The following is a 24203-nucleotide window of genomic DNA, read 5'->3' on the forward strand; positions in this document are numbered from 1 at the left end:
CAACCAAGTTTTCCTCTAGGATTTTGCCTGTGCTTCGCTCTTTTCAGTTTATTTTTATCCCCCAAAAAACCTCCCTAGTCTTTGCTGATGACAAGCATACTCATAACATGATGCAGCCACCACTGGGACTCTGGGACTCAGTGATGTGTTGTGCTGGATTTGCCCCAAACATAACACTTTGTATTCAAGATATGAAGTTAATTTCTTTGCCACATTGAGGTTTTACTTTAGTGCCTTTTTACAAACAGGATGGATGTTTTGGAATATTTTTACTCAGTACATGCTTCCTTCTTTTCACTCTGTCATTTACGTTAGTACAATGTTGATCCAGCCTCAGTGTTCCACTATCACAGCCATTAAACTCTTATATAGTTAAACAAAGGTTAAATAAAACATTTAATTAAATAAAGTAACCAATGGCCACATGATGAAATCCCTGAGCTGTTTCCTTCCTCTCTGGCAACTGAGTGAAATGAATAACTTTACCAAAGGTATATACATGACTGCTTTTGTTTTTAACCATCTACCAATAGGGACCCTTCTTTGCAAGGCATTGGAAAACCTCTATGGTATTTGTGGTTCAATCTGTTTGAAAATCACTGTTCGACTGAGGGACCTTACAGATGTGTGATTGGTGTACAAAGAGTCCATGATGTATTATTGCACACAGAGTCCGCACAAATCATTGTGACTTGTTAATTAACTTAAGCACATTATTACTCCTGAATTTATTTAGACTTGTCATGACAAAGGGGTTGAATAATTATTGTCTCAAGACATTACAGCTTTTCATTTTGAAAGAATTTTAAAACAATTATTTTTTTAAATTAAACAATTCCAATTTTGACATTATGGGTTATTGTATGTAAACCAGCGACAAAAATGGAATCCATTTTAAATATAGGCTGTAACACAACATAAAAGTCAAGGGGTGTGAATACATTCTGAAGGCGGAGACAACAAGCCGACTTCAAGTAGTGTTTCTAGGAAAGATCATGACCTTTCATTCTCCTAATAGCTACCATCTCTCAATCCCATTACTATAACTGACTGTGTGGAGTTCCTATTCTCACAGTTCATATTCCTTTTGATCTTCCAAAACATGAACCATCTTTTTTGATGGAATAACTCTTTGATGTAGCCATGAATACTCTAGACATGATTATTTCATTGCTTAGATTTGAAGATACGGCATCCCCCTTTGAACATGACCATTTGTTTACAAGTAACTGCAATGGAGGTATGAAACCCAGAAAATTATTGGGGACTTTCCAACCCTTCATAAATATGCTGTATTACTTTACCGTCTTTCTCAGATATGAGAAAAGGCAAGAATCGTATTGCATTGCTAATATTGTTTTTAAAGGGTGTTTCCTCGCAGCAATTCTCAAACCAGACACAATAAGATCATCTGGTTTTGAATACAGCCCTGGAGACAAACTCCAAATCCCATAATGCACGTGTAGTATCCCAATTCCCCAGTTAATACCATCCTGTATTCACCCTCATACTGAACCGAGACATTACTCAAATCACCTGTACCTTTTGTTTACTCAAATCACCTGTACCTTTTACTTACTCAAATCACCTGTACCTTTTACTTACTCAAATCACCTGTAGCTTTTACTTACTCAAATCACCTGTAGCTTTTACTTACTCAAATCACCTGTAGCTTTTACTTACTCAAATCACCTGTAGCTTTTACTTACTCAAATCACCTGTAGCTTTTACTTACTCAAATCACCTGTAGCTTTTACTTACTCAAATCACCTGTAGCTTTTACTTACTCAAATCACCTGTAGCTTTTACTTACTCAAATCACCTGTAGCTTTTACTTACTCAAATCACCTGTAGCTTTTACTTACTCAAATCACCTGTAGCTTTTACTTACTCAAATCACCTGTAGCTTTTACTTACTCAAATCACCTGTAGCTTTTACTTACTCAAATCACCTGTAGCTTTTACTTACTCAAATCACCTGTAGCTTTTACTTACTCAAATCACCTGTAGCTTTTACTTACTCAAATCACCTGTAGCTTTTACTCAAATCACCTGTAGCTTTTACTCAAATCACCTGTACCTTTTAAATTCAACTGAATACCATAATATCCATCCACGGACGTCATCAAAATAAAGTAGAAACAGAGAGTCCTATGTAAATCATGCTGTCATACAGTCTAACACCAGCTTACTTAATAAGATGATATAATGTACATGGTAAAAGCAATAGATTACACCAATTAAAATGACAGGCGCCACAGGGCTCGTCAATGCATTTCCTGCTTCTACTCTCTCCAAATATGATTCAGAAATAGTCATTCAAAACCAAAGCAACCTTGGGACAACTCCTTGGGGCGCACGTCTAAATACCACGCCCAAGTGTTGTCAAGGGAATCCCCCCCCCACTCTTTTGCTCAACGCACAACAGTCAAGATTTATTGAGCAATGATGTCCCCCGTTTCCCTGAATTCTGATGGGTGATGAATGTGTCAATCGTCTGTTGGGAGGTTGTTAATCTCTATTGGTCTGTTGGTTGGAGACAAAACAGACACTTTTGGACCTGCGTCATTAGATCTCATTGATTCAAACTTGGGAAGTGATGAATTTGATGCATTCTCATCCCCTAAACTTCCTTCTGTAGCTCAGTTGGTAGAGCAAATGTTTAATACACCCATAAGAATGTATGCACACATGACTGTAAGTCTGCTAAATATTATTATTATTATTATATTAAATATTCTATCAACACAAGTAAACAAGGTGTTAAGGGTAGAGGGACTTGTTTCTTCTGCATCTCCAGTGGACAATAGAGGAGGAGGTCTTGAGCCTCAGCTTCCAAGAATTCCTCTCGAATGTCTCTGTCAACCTAATAAGAAAGAGGCGGTCCTTATCTACAATAGGGGGGAACGTACTGTAGGGGGCCTATAGAAATACGGTGTTACATTTTTGCATGGTGTGATGCACACACACACACACACACACACACACACACATCCCAATTCATCACTTATGTATACCAAAAAGCCGTTTTAACATGTTTCTCCAATAAAAGAGAAATGTGTAAATAACCCATCCACTTTAATGACATTTTTAATCTCTGTGTTTGCATGTAAATGCTCTCGCCCACAAAGGGTCTAGGGTGCGCTTGAGAGATTGGAGGATTGAAATAAGCAATAACCTCCGTGAATCGATTTGTCTGGTGGGGGAGGTTATCTACCGGAGTCTACTTCAACAGATGATTTATTGTTTCCAGAATGAATTTTTCTATTCTTGCCAATAAATGGTGCGGCTCCCCTCCCATCTTAGGTGGTGAGGCTTGATTTATCTTTCAGGCAAAAGCTTGTAGGATTCAGAGCCAGTCGACCTGAGTTAAAGTAAGCCCCAATCCGAGAGCTGCGGGATTGGGCTGTATGTTTTTATAGGGGTCAGGTGGATATTAGCATGTCAGCTTGTTGTGAATAATGATCATTTGGCATGGGAATGCAGAAAGTGAGATTTGTGTGCCCACGTGCATCTGTGTTTAAGTGAGTCTCTGTCCTAAAGTGTGTAAATCGAAGTGTGTATGTTTATACATTTCTACAAGAGTGTGTATGTCTCCACACACACACATACAGGGTACACTGAGTGTACAAACCATTAAGAACATCTTCCTAATATTGAGCTTTGACCTCAAAACAGCCTCAATTCGTCGGGGCATGGACTCTACAAGGTGTCGAAAGCATTCCACAGGGATGCTGACCATTGTTGACTCCAATGCTTCCCACAGTTGTGTCAAGTTGGCTAGATGTCCTTTGGGTAGTGGACCATTCTTGCTACGCACGAGAAACTGTTGAGCCTGTAAAACCCAGCAGTGTTGCCGTTTTTGACACAAACCGGTGCGCCTGTTACCCTACCCCATTCACTTACGTTTCTTGTCTTGCCCGATCACCCTCTGAATGGCATACATATAAATCCTTCTTTAACCGCACTCCTCCCCTTCATCTACACTGATTGAAGTGGATTTAACAAGTGACATCAATAAGGGCTCGTATCTTTCACCTGGATTCGCCTGGTCAGTCCATGTCGTGGAAAGAGCAGTGTACATGCTTTCAGTTTCCGCTCCACCAATGAAGTGCTTTATTTTTCATTTTTATTTTACCTTTAACTAGGCATGTAAGTTAAGTTTTTTTAAATCTTATTTTCAATGACTTCCTAGGAACAGTGGATTAATGACAGATTATATACCTTGTCAGCTCTGGGATTCGATCTTGCAACCTTCCGGATGCAACTCCAACGACTAGGCTACCTGCCGCCCCCATCCACTCTATTGACCGTCTCTAGGGACGCTGATCCACTGACCGACGCTCGCCTCTGGAAACAGTCCTGCTGATATCCTTAACCTTCCTTAAGAGCTCCCCACCAGATTGCCATCCCTTGGCCAGATACCTAACGGTACCACTGCTGTGTGGGTAGCTTTGGAAGGAGACGGGAAGATATGAGAAAGAAAGAGGGAGAAGAAAAATGCCATTGGCTTGGCTGGATCAGATTTTCAAAGCATCAAGTCCTGTTTGTTTCGCACAAAGAGCGATGACTGCACCCGTGAGGAGTCAGAAGGGGTGCTTAAATAGCTTATAGCGGCCACATGCACTGCATAGCAACAACAAAAAGATTCTAATCCCAGTCTCCAACACGACCGCTGTTCAGTGGCCTATCACGTCTTGGAAATCTTTGAAGAAATCTGACAGAGGCTCATCTGCACGGCTGAAATGCATACCAAAGCACACGAAAGCACTCTCACACAGGCCTTAAAGCTTTTTTTTGCCGTTTCCATGGTAACTCCTAATGTCCAACTCCAACTAGTGTGTGCTTCCAGCACTTTCTCTTCTCAACGCCACCCAGACCACAAAACACTGTATTCCTCCGCTCAAGTCACCCAAAGCCTGGCTTCTAGTGGTCTTAAACAGCTAATTACCCACTCCAACAAAGGAAGAAGGAGGAATGAAAGCGCCACACCGACTAACAACCCTCTCTGTCTGCTCAGCTACCGCCGCAGTGTTTCTCAACAAACAATATCTCCGGGACAACCTGCAAACCTCGAGAAACACAAATGAGCAGGTGAGCATGTAGTCATCTAGCCCCTCCAAAAGACAAACAAACAAATCTATGTTCGGGAGTGCAACACTGATGATATAACAAAATGTTGTGTTGAAGGCCGGCCTGAGACAATCAAATATGCCACGTTGACTGATCTATCCCTATTCACTTCACAATAACAAAAGACCGAGATGGGGATGTAAGGAAGCGTCTAATTCAATAGAGAGAGGTCAGCCATCGATATGGCAAGACGAGGGCCCCTTCGACTGCTTCATGCATTGGCATGCTAGAAATCATTGCGGGTCTTAAGGAACTGTCTGGCTGGATTTATGGGTGGGATTAAAAGCTCTGGGACGGATTGAGCTCTCCTGTCTCCTCCATCCACGTCAATACACCCAAGGTCCCTTGGCTTGGCACTGCGCAACTTTGGTGTGAGGGGAAAGTAATTTACTGAGCGTTAAGGTCTTAATTCGCTGGGATGACATATACCTCTTCCTCTGATATAGGGGAGGACGAGTGTCGGAAATAGAAGGAAGTGGACGCGAAGAGCTCATCTCCAGTGAAATCTTCGGTAAACGAGCAATTCAGTTTTTTTTTATGAAACTGACATTTTAATATGAACTGCCAAATGTGTCTCTCCTTTGCCTTTTGAGAAATGTTATATCCTGTACTGCATGCTTAGCATGGTGTTTACTCACCAGACAATAATAGAATGAGGGGCCTCCAACATCCTGTCACCGAGAGGCAGTGGGTGTGCAGGCTTTTGTTCATCCCCAGCAACAAACCTCTCATTTCCAACTATGGTCTTTAGTCTGAACCTTGATGATCTTCTTATGGCTGGGGGGCAGTATTGAATAGCTTGGATGAATAAAGTGCCCAGAGTAAACTGCCTGCTCCTCAGTGCCAGTTGAAAACACTCTGAAGTTTCTAAAACTGTTTGAATGATGTCTGTGAGTATAACAGAGCTCATATGCCAGGCATAAACCTGAGAAGAAATCCAACCAGGAAGTGGGAAATCTGAGGTTGGTCGATATTCAACTCAGCCCCTCTTGAAGTTACAGTGGGACATTGGTCATCTTGCAATTCCTAAAGCTTACACTAGACGTCAACAGTCTTTAGAAACTTGTTTGAGGCTTCTACTGTGATGTGGGGGCGAATGAGAGGGGAATGAGTCAGAGGTCTGGCAGCAGTCACGCTCTGGTCATGTGCATTTCACATGAGAGGTATCTCCCATTCCTTTGCTTTTCTGAACACAAAGGAATTCTCCGGTTGGAATATTATTGAAGATTGATGTTAGAAAATCCTAAAGATTGAATCCATACATCGTTTGACAAGTTTCTACAGTCTGTAATGGAACTTTTTGACAAGTTTCTACAGTCTGTAATGGAACTTTTTGACATTTTGTCTACAACTAGTGAACGCGCTTTCGTGAGTTTTGATTTGTTTAACAAACGTGCAAACAAAAGTAGCTATTTGGACCTAAATTATGGACATTATCGAACAAATCAAACATTTATTGTGGACCTGGGATTCCTGGGAGTGCATTCTGAGGAAGTTCATCAAAGGTCAGTTAATATTTTTAATGTTATTTCTGACTTCTGTTGACTCCATCATGGAGGATATATGCATTTTGTTTTCTGAGCGCTGTTCTCAGATTATTGCATCGTTTGCTTTTTACTTTTTTGAAATCTGACACAGCGGATGCATTAAGGAGAAGTATATCTTTAATTCCATGTATAACACTTGTATTTTCATCAACATTTATGATGAGTATTTCTGTAAATTGATGTGGCTCTATCTCCATTTGTGATTTTTGTGTCCTCTCTTTGGCTGGAAAAATGGCTGTGTTTTTCTGTTGCTTGGCTCTGACCTAACAATCGTTTGTGGTGCTTTCACTATAAAGCCTATTTGAAATTGGACATTGGTGGGATTAACAACAAGATTACCTTTAAAATGGTATAAAATACTTGTATGCTTGAGGAATTTTAATTATGAGATTTCTGTTGTTTTGAATTTGGCGCCCTGCACTTTCACTGACTGTTGTCATATCGATCCGTTAACGGGATTTCAGCCCTAAGAAGTCATTTGAATCTGGTATGTTCATGATGAGTTGAAGAAAAACCCAGACAGCCAGATGGAGAGGAGTTGTAGATCACTGATTAAGAGCCTTTAGACAACGTACAGTTTAATGTATCTCTGTGACTAAGTCTCCTCTTACTAAATAAACATATCAAACCTTCGAGAAAAACTGGACCCATACGATGTGGCCAAAGACTTTTAGACAGCATTTCCTTGACAAACTGGCTTTGAGCTGAGGTGAGTGGACAAGGCAGATAGTTTTGTTTGTGTGTGTGTGTGTGTGTATATGTGTCTGTCTGCAAGGAGAGGTGACAGAGTGTCTTTTGAACCAGACCCCATGTGGCGGCAGTGTCCTGTCGAATTTGTCGAGCACAGCTGAGACTCTCTTAACGTTTTCCATTCCAACAGGTCTCCTGAGATACAGCGCGGAGGCAAGAGTGGGAGACTACCTCATCCCCAAAAGCTACTGCAGGGTGTTTGTTTGTCTGTGCCATTGGTCTCAGCGCTAGTTCGGATGTGCATGCAGATCATTGACAGATGTGCCTACAGTAACTACAGGGTAAGGCAGTGTAATAGCAGTGTAATAGCATTTGCTGCTCAAGTCATAATAATTACTCATTCTTTTTTGGTCCATTTCATCATTTTAAATGATATCTGTCAGGGTAATTGAACGGAGCTAACACTGCTATGGTAACACCTCTCAGGCAACACACAACAGAGCAGATTGGATTCTGGAGCACCTGATGTAGAATCAGCCCCCCCCCAATCCTAAACTTTACCAACAGTGGGGGAAAATGCCAAAATGCCAAAATGACCCAAGATCAGCGTCTAGATGCAACTTCACCATATACCCTGTCTTGAAGAGCGGGGCTGACAGTCTTACTGTCCGAGTGCTGCAGAGCATCTGCCCCTCACTGAACTCTGGCGCAATGCAGTGTGGACCACAAGCAGGGCTGTTCGGCAAGATTGGACGCCTTTGCGGCATCTAAGCCAAAACAGATTGGAGTAGCAGAGGTGCCAGTGTGAACTGCTGGGCGTGTGGATGAGCCAAGCAGTGCTCACTTCGGGTTCAATCTCTGTAGAACCACCAGTTACCATCAATGCTAATAGGGCCCATGCTGCCAAAAGGAAAGGCCTTGATTAATGAATAGTAATTGAAACAGCCAATATCATATTTTTATCTATGGACGCCACCACAGAAACAGAGTAGAATGTTATTTGTTATAATATCATGGCAGTTGTGAAGAAATCTGTTGACTTCCGTCGAGCAGCCCCATAGACCCTGCACAATAAGAATAAAGTGAACCTTAAAAAAAAGGCCATACCATCAACAGGTCGTATTAACAGAAATAACTAACATATGCCATTTAGTAAGATAGCACATAGAAGACCCAATATCAAATGGGTAACAGTTTTTGTCAAAACACCAAAAACAGGTAATACAACAGCCTATGCCGCCAATGGAGGTGTGCACGCAAAATTGCTACATGATGTCACCGAGGCTCCTTCGCATTTTGTTTAACATTCTGGCCTCGTAACTAATCAAAACCCAGCAGATGTTGTCCCTGCTGACAGTGAGGTAAACAACAATATTAGGAAACTGTGGACAGCGTCAATTCCACCGACTTCCCAAGGTGACACAGCCGAAAATCTGATTGAGTGGCGACAGCATCTCCGGGGGAAATAAAAAAGGATGTCGGGTGCAGCGGCAGGTCACACAACCACCACTTTCTTTCCATCCTTCTTCACAGTAACTCCTTCCCTTTCTTTTGTTCTTCATAGAACGTTTCTCTTCAGCCTTCTCTCTCTCTCTCTCCTCCACCCCCCTTCTATATGTCACTTACCCTCATTCTTTACCACTCCATTATCTCGCTCTCTATTTACCCTCGTTCTTTACCACTCCATTATCTCTCTCTCTATTTACCCTCGTTCTTTACCACTCCATTATCTCTCTCTATTTACCCTCGTTCTTTACCACTCCATTATCTCGCTCTATTTACCCTCGTTCTTTACCACTCCATTATCTCGCTCTATTTACCCTCGTTCTTTACCACTCCATTATCTCTCGCTCTATTTACCCTCGTTCTTTACCACTCCATTATCTCTCGCTCTATTTACCCTCGTTCTTTACCACTCCATTATCTCTCGCTCTATTTACCCTCGTTCTTTACCACTCCATTATCTCTCGCTCTATTTACCCTCGTTCTTTACCACTCCATTATCTCTCTCTCTATTTACCCTCGTTCTTTACCACTCCATTATCTCTCTCTCCATTTACCCTCGTTCTTTACCACTCCATTATCTCTCTCTCCATTTACCCTCGTTCTTTACCACTCCATTATCTCTCTCTCCATTTACCCTCGTTCTTTACCACTCCATTATCTCTCTCTCTATTTACCCTCATTCTTTACCACTCCATTATCTCTCTCTATTTACCCTCGTTCTTTACCACTCCATTCTCTCTCTCTATTTACCCTCGTTCTTTACCACTCCATTATCTCTCTCTCTATTTACCCTCGTTCTTTACCACTCCATTATCTCTCTCTCTATTTACCCTCGTTCTTTACCAATCCATTATCTCACTCTCTATTTACCCTCATACTTTACCACTCCATTATCTCTCTCTCTCTCTCTTTACCCTCCTTTCAGCTGGTCGCTATTGCAACGGTAAAAGGCAGTGTCCAAAAAAAACACAACTGTGAGACAAATTACTTGTTTTTTTTACCAATCCTAGGGGCACAGGGGCAGCAACAAACATATCCCCAATAAGGCTCTCATTTCTCATTGGCCAGTGTCTGCTGCGGGGGCCATTGGCAGAATTAAGGCTCATGAATAACAATGTGGCACTGTGGACCGAGAGCTACTGAGAGCTTCCCCACTGTGTCCTATTGACATGCTCCCAGTCAGAAAATAACCTGGTATAATTAGCTTTCACAAGCAGGTATGGCAGAATGAGAGGCCGCTCTCCAGGCCAATATAAACCTTAAGGGAACATTGCATTGAATTTGTTCTCAGATGAGGAAAGGATAATGAGGAAAAGCAGCTATTGGCGAGAAGTAAGCTTTTTTTTAAATAACACATAGGTCGGTATTACAAAACGAATAACAGTGACACGATATCATGTTTGCATTGACTCCGTGACTTAACATAATCCGTATCTTAGCTTTTTGCGAATAATACTCAGCTCCTTCTGTACAGTTGAACCTATTGCAAAACATGCAGATAATTTGAAGTGACATCATCCAAGTATCCATGATGCATTCATTATATCAGGGACTGGAAGTGAAATGGTCAAAGATATTTACTTTTTCATTTAGGAAATCAGTCTTTACCATAAATGCTGACATGGCGTGGAGTGTGCTACGGCGTCATCATAATTATCCAAATAAGCTGATGGATGGGACACATGAAAGGTAAACGTCACATCCACGCAGCCACACACACACACACACACACACACACACACACACACACACACACACACACACACACACACACACACACACACACACACACACACACACACACACACACACACGGTTTGATGTGGCTAGGCCACCATTTTAATGCAATTTAAATGTAAAGACAGTTTTCAAAAGCTCCCAGGACTTCAATCATACATGATATTGACTATAGTATGCCTTCATTAAGTAGAATATTCAACGCCACGTCTGACCTCGGATCAAAGTGAATTGCGCAGTATCCGGTATGAAACATTGTTTTAAGGGGATTGTTTCATAAATGTTCCAGATGAAAGATTGATAGTTGACATCACATGCATCCCCTTTTCCTATCATTTCCTATTATTCATACTAATCCCATAGATTGTGAAGCGGAGACCCATGGGAAGTCGAATTGCGCCCGTCGGCACAGAAGTTGTGGCAGCATCCAAAACAACAGAAGCGTCACCCCATGTTATAATAGTCAAACACATTTGAATCTAGACATCCTAAAAAAAGACTTGAATAAAGACACAAAGCCCAGAGACTGTAACAACCATCAGCCCCTATACAAACTTATTTGGAAAGTTTTGGGGGAAAACACTGCTGTTGAAACCTGAGACAATTATGAACGAACGACCAGATGGATGCTGCCAAAAAGATGGACACAGTAGGTGGGGTGACTCGGAATGAGCAAGGGAAGCCTGGTAGAAACAGGTCTCCACAGGGGGATGCTGCGCTCCTGAGAGAGGAAAACATGGGAGAGAAGGGGCGTCTCGCTCCCTCGCCTCGACTGTGGAAGCAGGTGGCACCGCCGGCGGCAACTCTTTTGCTGCCCCAGAGTGCTGCACCCATAGAAGTTGTCCCGTGGCCACCCATTCATGTCCAGCTTAGGCCCACTGAGGGAGGAGCAAGTGTGTATGTGTATATGTGTATGTGTGTGCGTGTATATGTGTATGTGTGTGCGTGTGTGTGTGTGGTGTGTGTGTGACAGAGGGAGAGACAGAGAAAATGAAAGGGAGCAAAAGAGAGAGACCAAGAGAGAAATATGCATGCGTAATATGGAGTAAGAGAGTACATTGGAAACTGGGAGAAGGACAAAGTCTCCCATAACGTCAGAGTTGAGTGCCCAAAAAGCTCATCACTAAGCTAAGGACCATGGGACTAAACACCTCCTTCTGCATCCTGGACTTCCTGAAGGACCGCCCCCAGATGGTAAGGGTAGTCAACAACACATCTCCCACGCTGATCCTCAACACAGGGGCCCCTCAGGGGTGCATGCTTAGTCCCCTCCTGTACTCATTGTTCACTCATGACTGCTCGGCCAGGAACGACTCCAACACCAACATTAAGTTTGCTGATGACAACGGTTGTCATCGGTGTCAGAGGAAGGGCCAAAAATGTTAAAGACTCCAGCCACCCAAATCATAGACTGTTCTCTCTGTTACCGCATGGCAAGCGGTACCAGAGAGCCAAGTCTAGGTCCAAAATGCTCCTTAACAGTTTCTATCCCCAAGCCATAAGACTGCTGAACAATAAATCAAATGTCTACCCAAACAACTTGCATTGAAACCCCCCCCCTTTTCATTAATTTTACACTGCTGCTACTTGCTGTTTATCATCTATGCATAGTCAAGTTACCCCGACCTACATGTACATATTACCTCAACTAACCTGTACCCCACACATACCCACTGTATATAGCCTCGTTGTTATTTTATTGTCTTACTTTTTTAACTTTAGTTTATTTAGTAACTCTTATTTTCTTAAAACTGTATTGTTGGTTAAGGGCTTGTAAGTAAGCATTTCACGGGAAGGTTTACACCTGTTGTATTCGGCGCATGTGATAAATACATTTGATTTGAGCTCCGACTGGATGCCGTCCCAGACAAACAGCTTGAGTCACCGTTTGACTGAGGACCCGGGCACTTCGTTTGGGCTCGGCTCTACAAGATGAGTCCACACTCTCTCCCCATCGTCTGAGTCCACAGTGCCGCCTGGCCAATCCAGCTGACACATATAAACACACATACAGCACTCCGTGACAAATGCAGTAAATCCACAGCTGTAAAAACACTGGGAGAAAACCAGAGAGAGCGTCATCGACTCGACAACTAGTGGGGCTGGCAGTGGCACAACGGAGCTAAATCAGACTCAAATCCCGACAAACAAACTCCAAGATGAGCCCCTGTTCTCATGAATGATTCAATTTCACTGCATCACTTGGACTAGCAGTGAGAGAACGGGGTAAATTAGATAAATAATCAGAAACCAAGCTAATGACTTCCTAGACTCCCAGATGAAAATAATGTATCTTGTTTATTTGGAGCTAATGGACACTCCAGAAACGTGACACTTGGGCGATGTCATTATTTTCTTTCCCAGACTACGGCAGTCTTATTTTCAGGACTAAAGTACACAGTAGTATAGCTCAGTGTGCTCCGTTACCGTCAAGGTCATTCCCAAGGAAATGAAGGAGCTCGCCCCCTCTGACCTCCCTCCCCCAAGTCTACCTAGTTCTCTATAGATGATGCATTAGGAGTGGAACAATATGGTACAAACAAGGAGAGGCTTTCATTACCAAGCTAATTTAGGCTGTGTGCGTGTATATGTGTATGTGTATGTGTGTGTGTGTGTGTGGTGTGGTGTAAATCACCTGGGTTGTGGTGTAATGAAACATGGAACCTGGGCTGGCACGTGGAGCCTGATTCATAGGGGCACGTTCTTTCAGGTGAATTGTACCATTCTACCGTTCGCACATCAATTTAAATTAAATAGCCCTTAGCGCAAGTGATTGGTGCAGGAATTTATATCAGGGGAAAGTTCTTTCGAGTGGCAGCTTGCACGGAAGGGAGTAGAAGATTCCTAGGAGGACTGGTAATGATGTAGACATGAGACATAAATCAGAAAAGCATGAAGATGTTTCATCTTCGAGGCGAGGATGGCTCAACGCAAAGTTACCCAAAGGTTAAGCGAAGTCGGCCGCCTACTCCTACATAAGACGACACAATCAAGAAATTGCCACCTTAGACGCTTTCACTTTGAGTCGGCTTACTGGAGGAAGCGCTGAGCTATAGTAGACATCAAATGGGGGTCTACTCCAAGCTGCCAATTAAAAGAGGAACGGAGGAAGAGGGAGGACAGAGGGATTTCTGAGCAAAGGAGGAAAACATCAGCTGGGAATGAGGTCGGTGTGCTTCAAGTGTTCCGTTTAACCAACTGCCCCTGTCAGAAACCTTTTTCTTTACTGTTCTGATGTATCCAAACGAAACCCACTCCCACAGCTAACAAATTCACTGAGACCTCCTCCTCCCGACCATTTACTTTCATTACGACACATGTTTAACCAGTGACCGCACCGCGCGAGGCTATTCCTCTGGCATTGTATTGCATTAGGCCCGAGATATGTCAGGGTTTTCCTGAGGAGAACAGTTCAAAGTTGAAAAGTCACCTGTCAAATTCACACACTTTTTTACTTCTTCAACATGTGGGGGGCATAAGGAAATCCAAAGGGATCCTCAAACCGCCCGGCTACTGGATTCATTCCGGTTTCTTTTTCTTCCTCTATACCTTGAGAGTTATCAATCCGCTCCCCATGGGGAAACCTCCCAAAAACATTTTCCACTGCCAGTTTAGGCCTTTTTTTATGAATCACTGTTGAGTCTGGTCTGAGATCCAGGCTTGCCCGTTGGCTGGAAGGTTAGACTGTCAGGCTGAATTTACTATATCTAATTGGCCAAATGGAAATACAGCAGGTTCTAATCAAGCCGGGTGGAGAGAAAGGAGGCAGGCAGGGCTGAACAACTATATCAGGTGACATAAAAAAAGGGGCGGGGGGGTGGATTATACTTTTTTTGTGAAAAGCACAGTATGGAATAGAGGGTTAGATGAATGAGGAAGGCAAACATGAACAGATTGGAATTGGGTTCATATTCCTAAAGTAATCATCAGACTGGATTTAATTTTATTGCTTGCATGTTCTGTGTATTCCACAGGGGGGACATTACTTTTTCTGTCAGAGCTCTCTTCTCTATTACCCTTTCTACATAGTTCTGTTTGTATTGTCGGCAAACCTCCCTTGGCTTTATTTAATTGTGGCACATTTTGTTTCGGTATTCACAACACACCATTGTCTCATGCTGTGGTTGACGGATTCTATTACTGACAGGTGCTCAACGCGACCATAGCTTGATTCATAGTTTGTCGGCACTGCACCCCCTGCACCACATGTATAAGTTAGGACAGATGGGTCAGAAAATTGCAGAAGCAAACTGCTCTGCCTTATAAATAATAGTGTTGGTCTCATACAGCACACAATGTTATCAATGGAAAGTAGATAGACTAAACAAACTCAGCATATTTGAGGCTGGAGACTCATTTCTAAAAAAAATAAACCCGCATCCAATAACTTGGGTGTGTGCGAGAAGCACACGTATGATAGATTCATGCTTAAATTCATATGACATCGCTTTGTTTGAGGAGTTAAAATGCTAATGCAGGCCTCGACTTTAAACAACGGGGGGGGGACACCCGAGGGAGGGCTTTGCAGGTCACGCATGGCCAATGATCGCACTACTTGCTCATCTGCTCATCCGCTTGGCATGGTAAGCTCCCTTTTCATTTCGGAGGTGGGTAGTTCTCCTTCTCATCAGTCTTCATAATCTCTATCCTACCTCATGCTTAGCCAAGGAATTTACTCTCAAATGTTGATTTATATGGGAAGTTCAAGACCAAGCCAGAATACATATCTTATAATACAACCCCCTCGATGAGCATATATCTGCAATAATTATAAACACTAAATCAAGTTATTTATTGCCTGACTGAGTATTCAACCAACATTGCATATGGTTGTTGCATCTATGGGTCAAATATTTAAGATGCAAACATGTCATTTATGTACTATAAACCAAACAGTGCATTGTCATGCATGAACTGGGATACAACCCCTTTAAAAAACATACAGTGCCTTCAGAAAGTATTCACACCCCTAGACTTTTTCCACATTGTTGTGTTACAGCCTGAATTTAAAATGAATTAAATTGAGATGTGTTACTGGCCTACGCACAATATCACATGTCAAACAGTATTTATACATTTTTACAAGTTCATTAAATATGTAAAGTTGAAATGTCTTGAGTTAATAAGTATTCAACCCCTTTGTCATGGCAAGGCTAAATAAGTTCAGGAGTAAGAACTTGCTTAATAATAACTTCTTTAACTCACTCTGTGTGCTATAGTGTATAACATTTTTTTATTTTTTTTTATTACTACCTAATCTCAGTAGCCGACTCATACAATTATCTGTAAGGTCCCATAATCGAGCGTTGAATTTTAAACACAGATTCAACCACAAAGACCAGGGAGGTTTTCCAATGCCTCGCTAAAAAGGGCTCCTATTTGTAGATAAAAAATAAAAATTTTTAAAAAAGACCTTGAATATCCCTTTGAGCACGGTGAAGTTGTAAATGACACTTAGGAAGGTGTATTAATTCATCTAGTCACTACGAAGACACAGGCCTCCTAACTCAGTTTCCAGAGGAGGAGGAACCCGCTCAGGGATTTAACCACGAGGCCAATGGTGATTTTAAAACTGTTGCAGAGTTTAATGGCTGTGATAGTAGATAACTGAGGATGGATCAACAACATTGCAGTTACTTCCGCAATACTAACATAAAGTGACAAATACAAATATACCAAAACATGCATCGTGTTTGCAATAATGCAATAAAGTAATAAAGAAGAAAAAAACGGTGCAATGAAATTAACTTTGTTTTGAATACAAAGTTATGTTTGGGGCAAATCCAACACAACATTTCACTGAGTACAAGTGTCATTGTGCTATGCCGCCGTCGTGGTATGCCGCCGTCGTGGTATGCCACCGCCGTGGTATGCCACCGCCGTGGTATGCCGCCGTCGTGGTATGCCGCCGTCGATTACCAAGACGATATTGAATGTTCCTGAGTGGCCTAGTTAAAGTTTACTTAAAATGGCTTGAAAATCTATGGCAAGATTTTTTTAAAGAATAATGTGCAAATATTACAACTGTAATCACTGCCAAAGGTGATTCTAACATGGGTGTGAATACTTATTTAAATGAGATATTTCTGTATTTCATTTTCAGTGAATTTGCCAAAATTCCTGAAAAAACATGTTTTCACTTTGTCATTATTGGGTATTGTGGGTAGATGGAAAAAATGGATTTAATAATTCAGGCTATAACACAACAAAACGTGTAAGTCACGAGATATGAATACTTTCTGAAGGCACTAAAGGCTGGCAAAACGCCCAGAGCCTTTTTTACGGAGGTGACTTTTTGTCAGAGACAGCCAATTGATCTTCGATGCGACATTATCCCGCTTCAGCTCGACGAACTCCTGTTACCCCATGCTCGCTCGTCTACTCCATATCGCCAAGTCATCAAATGGCCAAACTTGAATTGGCATTAAAAAAATATATAACAAAATGTAGAGAAGAGCAAAAATAAATGTTCGGCAAACTTCTATGATTTAAAGGGTTGAGAAGAAAAGGGCAAGCTACAGAAGCGGGAATATGTGGCCGGATTAATACGCAATGGGGTATAACGTAGAGAGAGGACTGCAGAGTCATTTGTCGGGGCCATCTAAGGCTGATCGACCCCTCTGTGGAAAGACATCCCATTTGGTTTGTGCTTCAGTGCTGTGAACATTCTCTCAAAATATTACTAGCATTTCACCAGTGATTGTAAATAAATAAAGACTCTGAATACCCCTCTAGCTTATACTAATAGTCAATTGTATACAGTCGCATGCCATGTGTTCCATAAGCATTTGCTGAAACAATGAAAAATGCATAGATCAAGGAACAAATGCACAAGAATGTGCATCAACAAATTTGACTTGAGAAACAGAAATGCCAAAACTAATGATGATAATGATGAAAACAACAGAATATCCACTTGGTTGGATATTTGGCAGTGTTGAAAGAGAGTCTGCCTATCCCGCCAGTGAAATGTACGCTTGCGACATCACAACAGTTAAGTCTGAGGATTTGAAAGTGGAAGGGCATAGGAACGGAAGGGAATCTTAAAAATAATCATTTCTTTCTAATATAAATATCTCAACAAATCCTTGAACCCTGAAGTAGGTCTAATGCCAAGAATGACGGACACTTGACAGGATTGCAAGCTCAATGGTGAGGGAGTAAGAGTCTTCCCGATGCTTGCTTTCTCTCCCCCACCTCTCTGTCTTTGATGAAGAATTTTTACTTTTAATTAGGTTTTGCTTGTTTCATACATTCTAGCCTGCATTTGACAAAGTGAATAAAGCCCCAAAAAACTAAGATGTTATAATTGTAAAATAAGTTAACTATTGACCTGCTGTTGCTTCAAATCCCCAGTGGTATATAACGCAATACTCAACCTGATGGTAATTATCCATCTGAATTACTGGGAACTAGTGTAAAATCAAAACACACTGGAGTCAATTTAGTTAAAAGAAAAAAAGCATCTAGCACAAAAGCACATTTTCCTTATTACAACACGGTACATTTTCAGAGTGTTTGTCTCAACGAGGGGGGGGGGGTCAAACACGAAACAGCACTTGGCTGATGAGAGGCGAGACCCTTTCCTGTGTAGAGACAGAATCGGCAGAAGATAACCAATCAAGGCCCAAAAGCGATGGTGGAGATGAAAACTTCAGAGAAAAAGGGATAGAAATGGGGGGGGGGGGGGGTGGAGGAGTCTCCTTTATGACCCTCTTCTCCTACAAGGGGGATCATACACAGGCGTGACACAATGCTATCAGCCTATCAGGCGTTCCCTTAAGGTCTGCAGAGATGCCGGGTGATATATGACTTTGATATCGCCGGTAATTACTGGCCGTGAAGGCCACAACGCCTCAGGGGAAAGAAAGGGAGAACACAAAAGAGGAAAGGCGCTGGGTCGCTGATGAGAAAACGGCAGAGGCTGTTGTTGTTCGATATCGTCGCCGTTTGTTTTTGAAGTACTGCGGGTCGCCTGCACGTTGTCGAGATAGAGCCTGATTGATATGAGAGCACCCTGCTGCAGGCGGAAGCACTTCTGATGAATAATCTAGCCTCACTGCAGAGTTTATTGAGGAGAGATTTCCAGAGGCCCCCAAAAAATAAACCCTGTGTAGATAAAAAAAAAAAATTTAAACACTCGATATACTGGTCTAGTTGACAGCGTACTTTCATTGGGAAGGGTAGGTGGACTAAAATGTGGTAATTGCCACCAATTACATCAAATTAGTCCCGGTTGCATTGGTTGAATTACAATATCATTAGCCACCTTCCAGTCGCAACCCGGCCCCACACACAGGTGACACGTCTTTGAGTGGCTGTGATTTTCCAGACACGTAATGGCCACCGCATGCGGGAGCATCAGTAATGACTCAGAGCCATTCATCCTGTCGGGGGCATGGTGGGGAGACAGCTTTCATTTTGAGATGCATTACAGCACTCACTGGCGCGGCGGCATGCTATCACTCAGGCATAAGCTATTAGACCTCGCTTAAAAGACTGTAATGGAATCAAACACCTTGCTAGAAGAGACTCTGTACGCCGGTGGGATTTTTAGTAAGCAACCCATCTTTCCATGGGGGAAGGGGGGTTCATTCCATTCTTCCGAAGGGAGGAAAAGTACGTTGAGCTAGCTAAATGTGTATTGACGGATAGCGGGCTTGGTGACATGGATGGGTATTTTTCTGATGATGGATGCTAGCCTGTGGCTTAGAGTTTGAGCTTGCAGCCTGGTTCGTTCTATTAACTGGCTGTGAATGATACCCAGACCATGCCCGTCAAAATGACTTAGCCAGTGCCAGCAGGGAAGACAGGTGGCTCATGGGCTGGGAAAAAAAGAGAAAGAAATCCCAAAGGAGGAACATTCCATTAAGTGGGAGGCAGGAGAGGGAGGCACAGGCAAAGCAGGGTAGGATATCAAATACCAGGGAAGTGTGCCTCAGTCGCTGGTCTGTATGCCAGTGTGAAATGCCCATTTAGTTTGGAGGACATTGTGTACGGAAGCCAGCAGCTGACAACGTGAAGGAAACCAATATCCTTTTCATGGGTAGACCTAAAGAAATATATGAAAACAATCACTGGGGGGGAAAAAAATATTGGTGAGAGTTTGCCTGCTATTTTCTATTTGTTATAGCATATATACCTAGTCTGAACACTATGCTAATGCATTTTGTTATGTGATAATCTGATCAAAGCCAGTCAATTGTAATCAGGAAAAAAGCGCAGCAAAGAATAATTACTGTGATTTGCTTTGAAGTATGTAAAAGTCTGCAACGGTGTGATGAGCGGTCCATTCTTCTTCTGCATGTATTTTCCCCCACATTATCCATTCAGGGAAATCAGATGAATCCAACAAACAAATGCAGAGCGAGCAATTTTCGGGCCCGCTTTTCATCTCGTGCCAGCTTCTGCATTATCCCTCACCTTTGAACGTACTTTTTTCAGAGTTTTTGTTTCTGTTTGTTTTGTTTTATTGAGCTTAGCTACCGGTTTCCTAGCAACAGCTAAGGGAGCTTGGTTGCACCCGCACGTCCATTGCGCTTTCCTGCACGCTAACCCCTCGCACAGGCCTCTTCACATGCTAATGTGTTAGCCATGTTGCTAGTATTACAAATATCTCAGGACTCTCCCCTCCCCGAGCCCCCCTCACCACCCACAACCTTTATCCACTTGCCAAATTTGCCTCAAAGACAATAAGCGCTCGCTCTGAATCAGGTTTCACTTGTCGTTTAGCTTTTGCGAGTTGCTCTCCGCTAGCTCTGTGATGGTAAAGAGGTGCACTTCCCTGCTGGCGTTCTTTTTTTTTCTGGTTGTCTTTTTTGTTGTTCCGTTTCTTCCTCATCTCCAGTTCGATTCATTCCGCCAGGGATTACTGTTCTGAGTGGGCGGTGCAGGAGGGATGACAAGGGAGATGCTATGGGGCGGATCAATTATCTGACAGTGGTGTTTGGACCTACCTTTTTATCCCTACTTCTCAACACCAGAGAGTATCTCATCTTTGCCGTGCATTACACTCAAAGTGGAGGGAAAGGCAGTTAGGTAATGTGCAGAACGCCATTAGAATTCCCAAAGCAGCACATGGAACGCTGGGTCTGGAAAACGAGGACGTGTCAACACTGAATAGCAATTTAGATAAACCTTATCTCAGTGGAGTGCTCGTAACCTACAGTATTCATGAGGACGTGATCATGACAAGCGCTACAAATCCTGGTACATGTCTGCAGCTTTTAAAGGGGGCTTGAACCAAATCATGCTGTGTATCTATGGAAAAGGGTTTGACAGACAACCTCGGTCGACCATCTCTCCTCACTAGAACTGTGCATAAGGATCATCATACCACAGCCAGAAAAACAACGATGAATGTGCTTTACTTTCCTTAAATCGAACACATTGGCTACATGTACAGTATGCTCAAAGCCTGTGTGATCTGTGTACATTTGCTTAATGTAGATCCTCAAATTATGTGTACAATCTCTTAAATCACTGTCAAAGTGCTGTATACTCTTTGTCTGCACTGACAAACCGGCCTCCATTTCCTGGTATCCCCACAATGTAGCCGTAACTCTGAACAAAGCGCTTAGGCCTGGCAGGGGAGCTCACCAAGAAAATATTTATGTCGAAAAATAAGAGATAATGTATTCAAATCAACATGAATTTCTATCACAGGTCAAATGTATTTGTGGTATGAATTTACAGCCAAGATAGGGATTTATAGTGTTCAATCGGAGAACATTACAGAATTCTTGACCGCTTCCACTCCAAACATTGGATTTCTTCAAACATTTGGATCCATATTCAGATGTGAAAAATACTCCAACAGGCTCTGGAATCAGAGTAACAAGTAGTCCTGCTGCACTGTTCAATTATTTAGCAATTTAAACATGTATTTTTTGAAGAAAACATTCAGTTTTTGCAATAGCCCTTACTGGCTTTCATGCAATTTAAATGTGAGCTTGTCCGAGGTGTTGGACTTGACAGCAGTTGCTATCCATTGGAGCGCTGCAAGTTGCCCAACATTCTGGGGCAGGGCTTAGCGAAGGGTCAATTTAATCTCCAATTAAACTCAATTCAGAAATGTAAATGGAACACAAATTATCAACATTGGAGAATTGTGTATTATTTTCAATGAGGACGTGTTCCCCTGAATGGACAAAGTGAGTTCATGATATCCCCCCCCACTCTGCCCTGCCAACCCCAGACAAAGGCTCAATAACAGGTAACCAAAATTGCAACGGCAGCACTTGTGGCTCCCCTGTTAATCTCCCCTGTTATTGTAATGGTGAGAGGTTAGCATGTCTTTGGGGTTTGATATGTGTGTCTAACTTTCTCAATCATCATAATTCACAATTCATTTGGGATTATCCGTAGTCATGATAGCATCCACATTAATGTAGAAGAGTTTAGAAACATTCTATTCTTATTTACAATAAAAGGGACTCCAAAATGACAATACATTTTTTTAATTCTATTGTAATAATAATCTGAAACACAACCGTAACAAACAGCAAATTAGTCCAACAAACTTTTGGAGTCACAAGCTTGGATGTAGTCATTGCGTGCTATGAATATGGGACTACATGTTTTACTTTTTACTACTTTAATGCATAAGTTAATTTGTCCCGATACTTTTGGTCCCCTAAAATGCGGGGACTATGTACAAAAAGACCTGCAATTTGTAAACTGTTCACCCGATATAGATGAAAATACCCTCAAATTAAAGCTGCAATTTAACCTCGGTCATAGTATCATTAAAAAAATAAATGTGCTGGAGTACATAGCCAACAACAAATGGGTCACTGTCCCAATATTTTTGGAGCTCATTGTATATAGAGGTCTGGATTCTTACCTCTGGGACATGATCTTGTAGGCATCGGGAAGGTAGCAGCGTGTATTTTCCATTTGCGCTGGGTCGGCGTCACAGATCTTGTCATCGGTGCGGCCGTAGTTGGCACTCTCAATCATGATGACGTCGGTACCCGGGCAGCGCAGCTCGATGGGGTAGCTCTCACAAGACAGCTCCCTCCTCACCACCGCCATGGGGATGGGAGCTCGACTGAAGGCTGTGGGTACATGGAGAGAAAATAACCTCAGCAAAACCTGCGTAACACTGGGGATATTTACCATGCGGGAATTGAACCTGTGTCTCCCACTTGCCAACCTAATATCTTAACCAATAGAGCAAGATAAACAGAGCAAAAGATTAAGAGAGGGTGAGGATAGAGCAAAGGTCCAAGATCAGATATTGGGACGGAGGGAGTTGGGCGTGGGAGGCAAAATAACATGGCTGTAGGTTGTGTGGAAGAAGGATATGGTGAAAGGTCAATAGTTCAAAGCAAAGTAGTATGTGGGGAGCATGTTAGTTGTGTTCATGATGACAATCCTACCAATACAGAAAAAAAAGGAACCAGAGAGAGAGAATGATGAACATCCATCATGCTCAACGCAGGTGATCAATTAACGCATTAATCATGATGTCGTTATTCAATTAGAGCTGAGAGAGGTGGCCACGCCCACTTAACAGGGAAAGGTGACGGTTGGGTCAAAGAGGGGTTAACTGCTAGCGCTCTGGCAGTATTGTCATTGTTTACCTCAGGCAGCCAAATGGCAGGAGACCAGGAGACCAGAGCCTGCGGTCTGTCATGCCGTTTCTGCTTCGCCTCTTGCCAGAGGAACAGAGGAAACTCAAGGGGTTTGGTGTTTACAGTGGGAATGAAAAAATGAGTGGGAAATGTAAACATTGGCCTGAGAGATCGCAGGGGACCGTGACAATTTGAGATTTTCATAAACACCCCTTAACAGAAGTGTCTGTGTTACAGCGCCAACACTGGACAATGGGTCCTGACTGCAAGCATTTATCATGGTCTGGAAGGTGGCAAGACAGCCTGGAAGTGTGAGAGCAATTTACCTGTGTGTGTTTTGCCTGTATGCCCTTGTGAAGTTCTCTCCCCCCTCCAGTAAATTTCACTACAATATGAGCTGTTATGAACAATCTAAAAGTTCTCATGGTACCACTTTCCCCCCCTCCCATAACGACAACTGGCTTCTAGCAACTAAGGCACTTCCACTGATACAGACTGGATTCCAAATGGCACCCTATTTCCTACATAGTGCACTACTATTGTCAAGAGCCAATAGCGGTCTGGTCAAATGTAGTGAACTATGTAGGGTATAGGGTGCCATTTGGAATGCAGTCTGTATCAGTGGAAGTGCCTTAGTTGCTAGAAGCCAGTTGTCATTATAACAGAAATTGGATGTATGAATACATTTCCTCCGGTTTAAGGAATGAAACATATCAATTATCTCCTACTTAATGGAAGTCTCTCTCTCTCAAAACAAGTGATCTGGATCTTATTACATTTCTACTTTTAATCAAGGGAGAGAAGAACAAAAATAGCATCCATGGTGCCCGCTTGTCAAACATTTGATTAGGCAGTGATATAAATACAATAAAATGTGTTAAATCCATTAAGAATGACACAAATATTAATTTCCAAAGTTTGCTGCTTCAGTGTCTTTAGATATTTTTGTCAGATGTTACTATGGAATACTGAAGTATAATTACAAGCATTTTGTAAGAGTCAAAGGCTTTTA

General features: G+C 42.4%; 1 protein-coding gene across 1 annotated transcript in view; it reads right to left on the reverse strand.

Annotated features, from left to right (window-relative positions):
* LOC124007996 (adhesion G protein-coupled receptor L3-like) overlaps positions 1-24203 on the reverse strand; it is a 258366-nt gene that overhangs the window by 90000 nt on the left and 144163 nt on the right. The window contains exon 4 of the mRNA XM_046318915.1: positions 22459-22672. Coding sequence (XP_046174871.1) covers positions 22459-22672 — 214 coding nt within the window. The remainder of the gene's footprint in view (positions 1-22458; positions 22673-24203) is intronic.

The sequence above is a fragment of the Oncorhynchus gorbuscha genome, linkage group LG21, assembly GCF_021184085.1.
Source record: "Oncorhynchus gorbuscha isolate QuinsamMale2020 ecotype Even-year linkage group LG21, OgorEven_v1.0, whole genome shotgun sequence".
Lineage (NCBI taxonomy): Eukaryota > Metazoa > Chordata > Actinopteri > Salmoniformes > Salmonidae > Oncorhynchus > Oncorhynchus gorbuscha.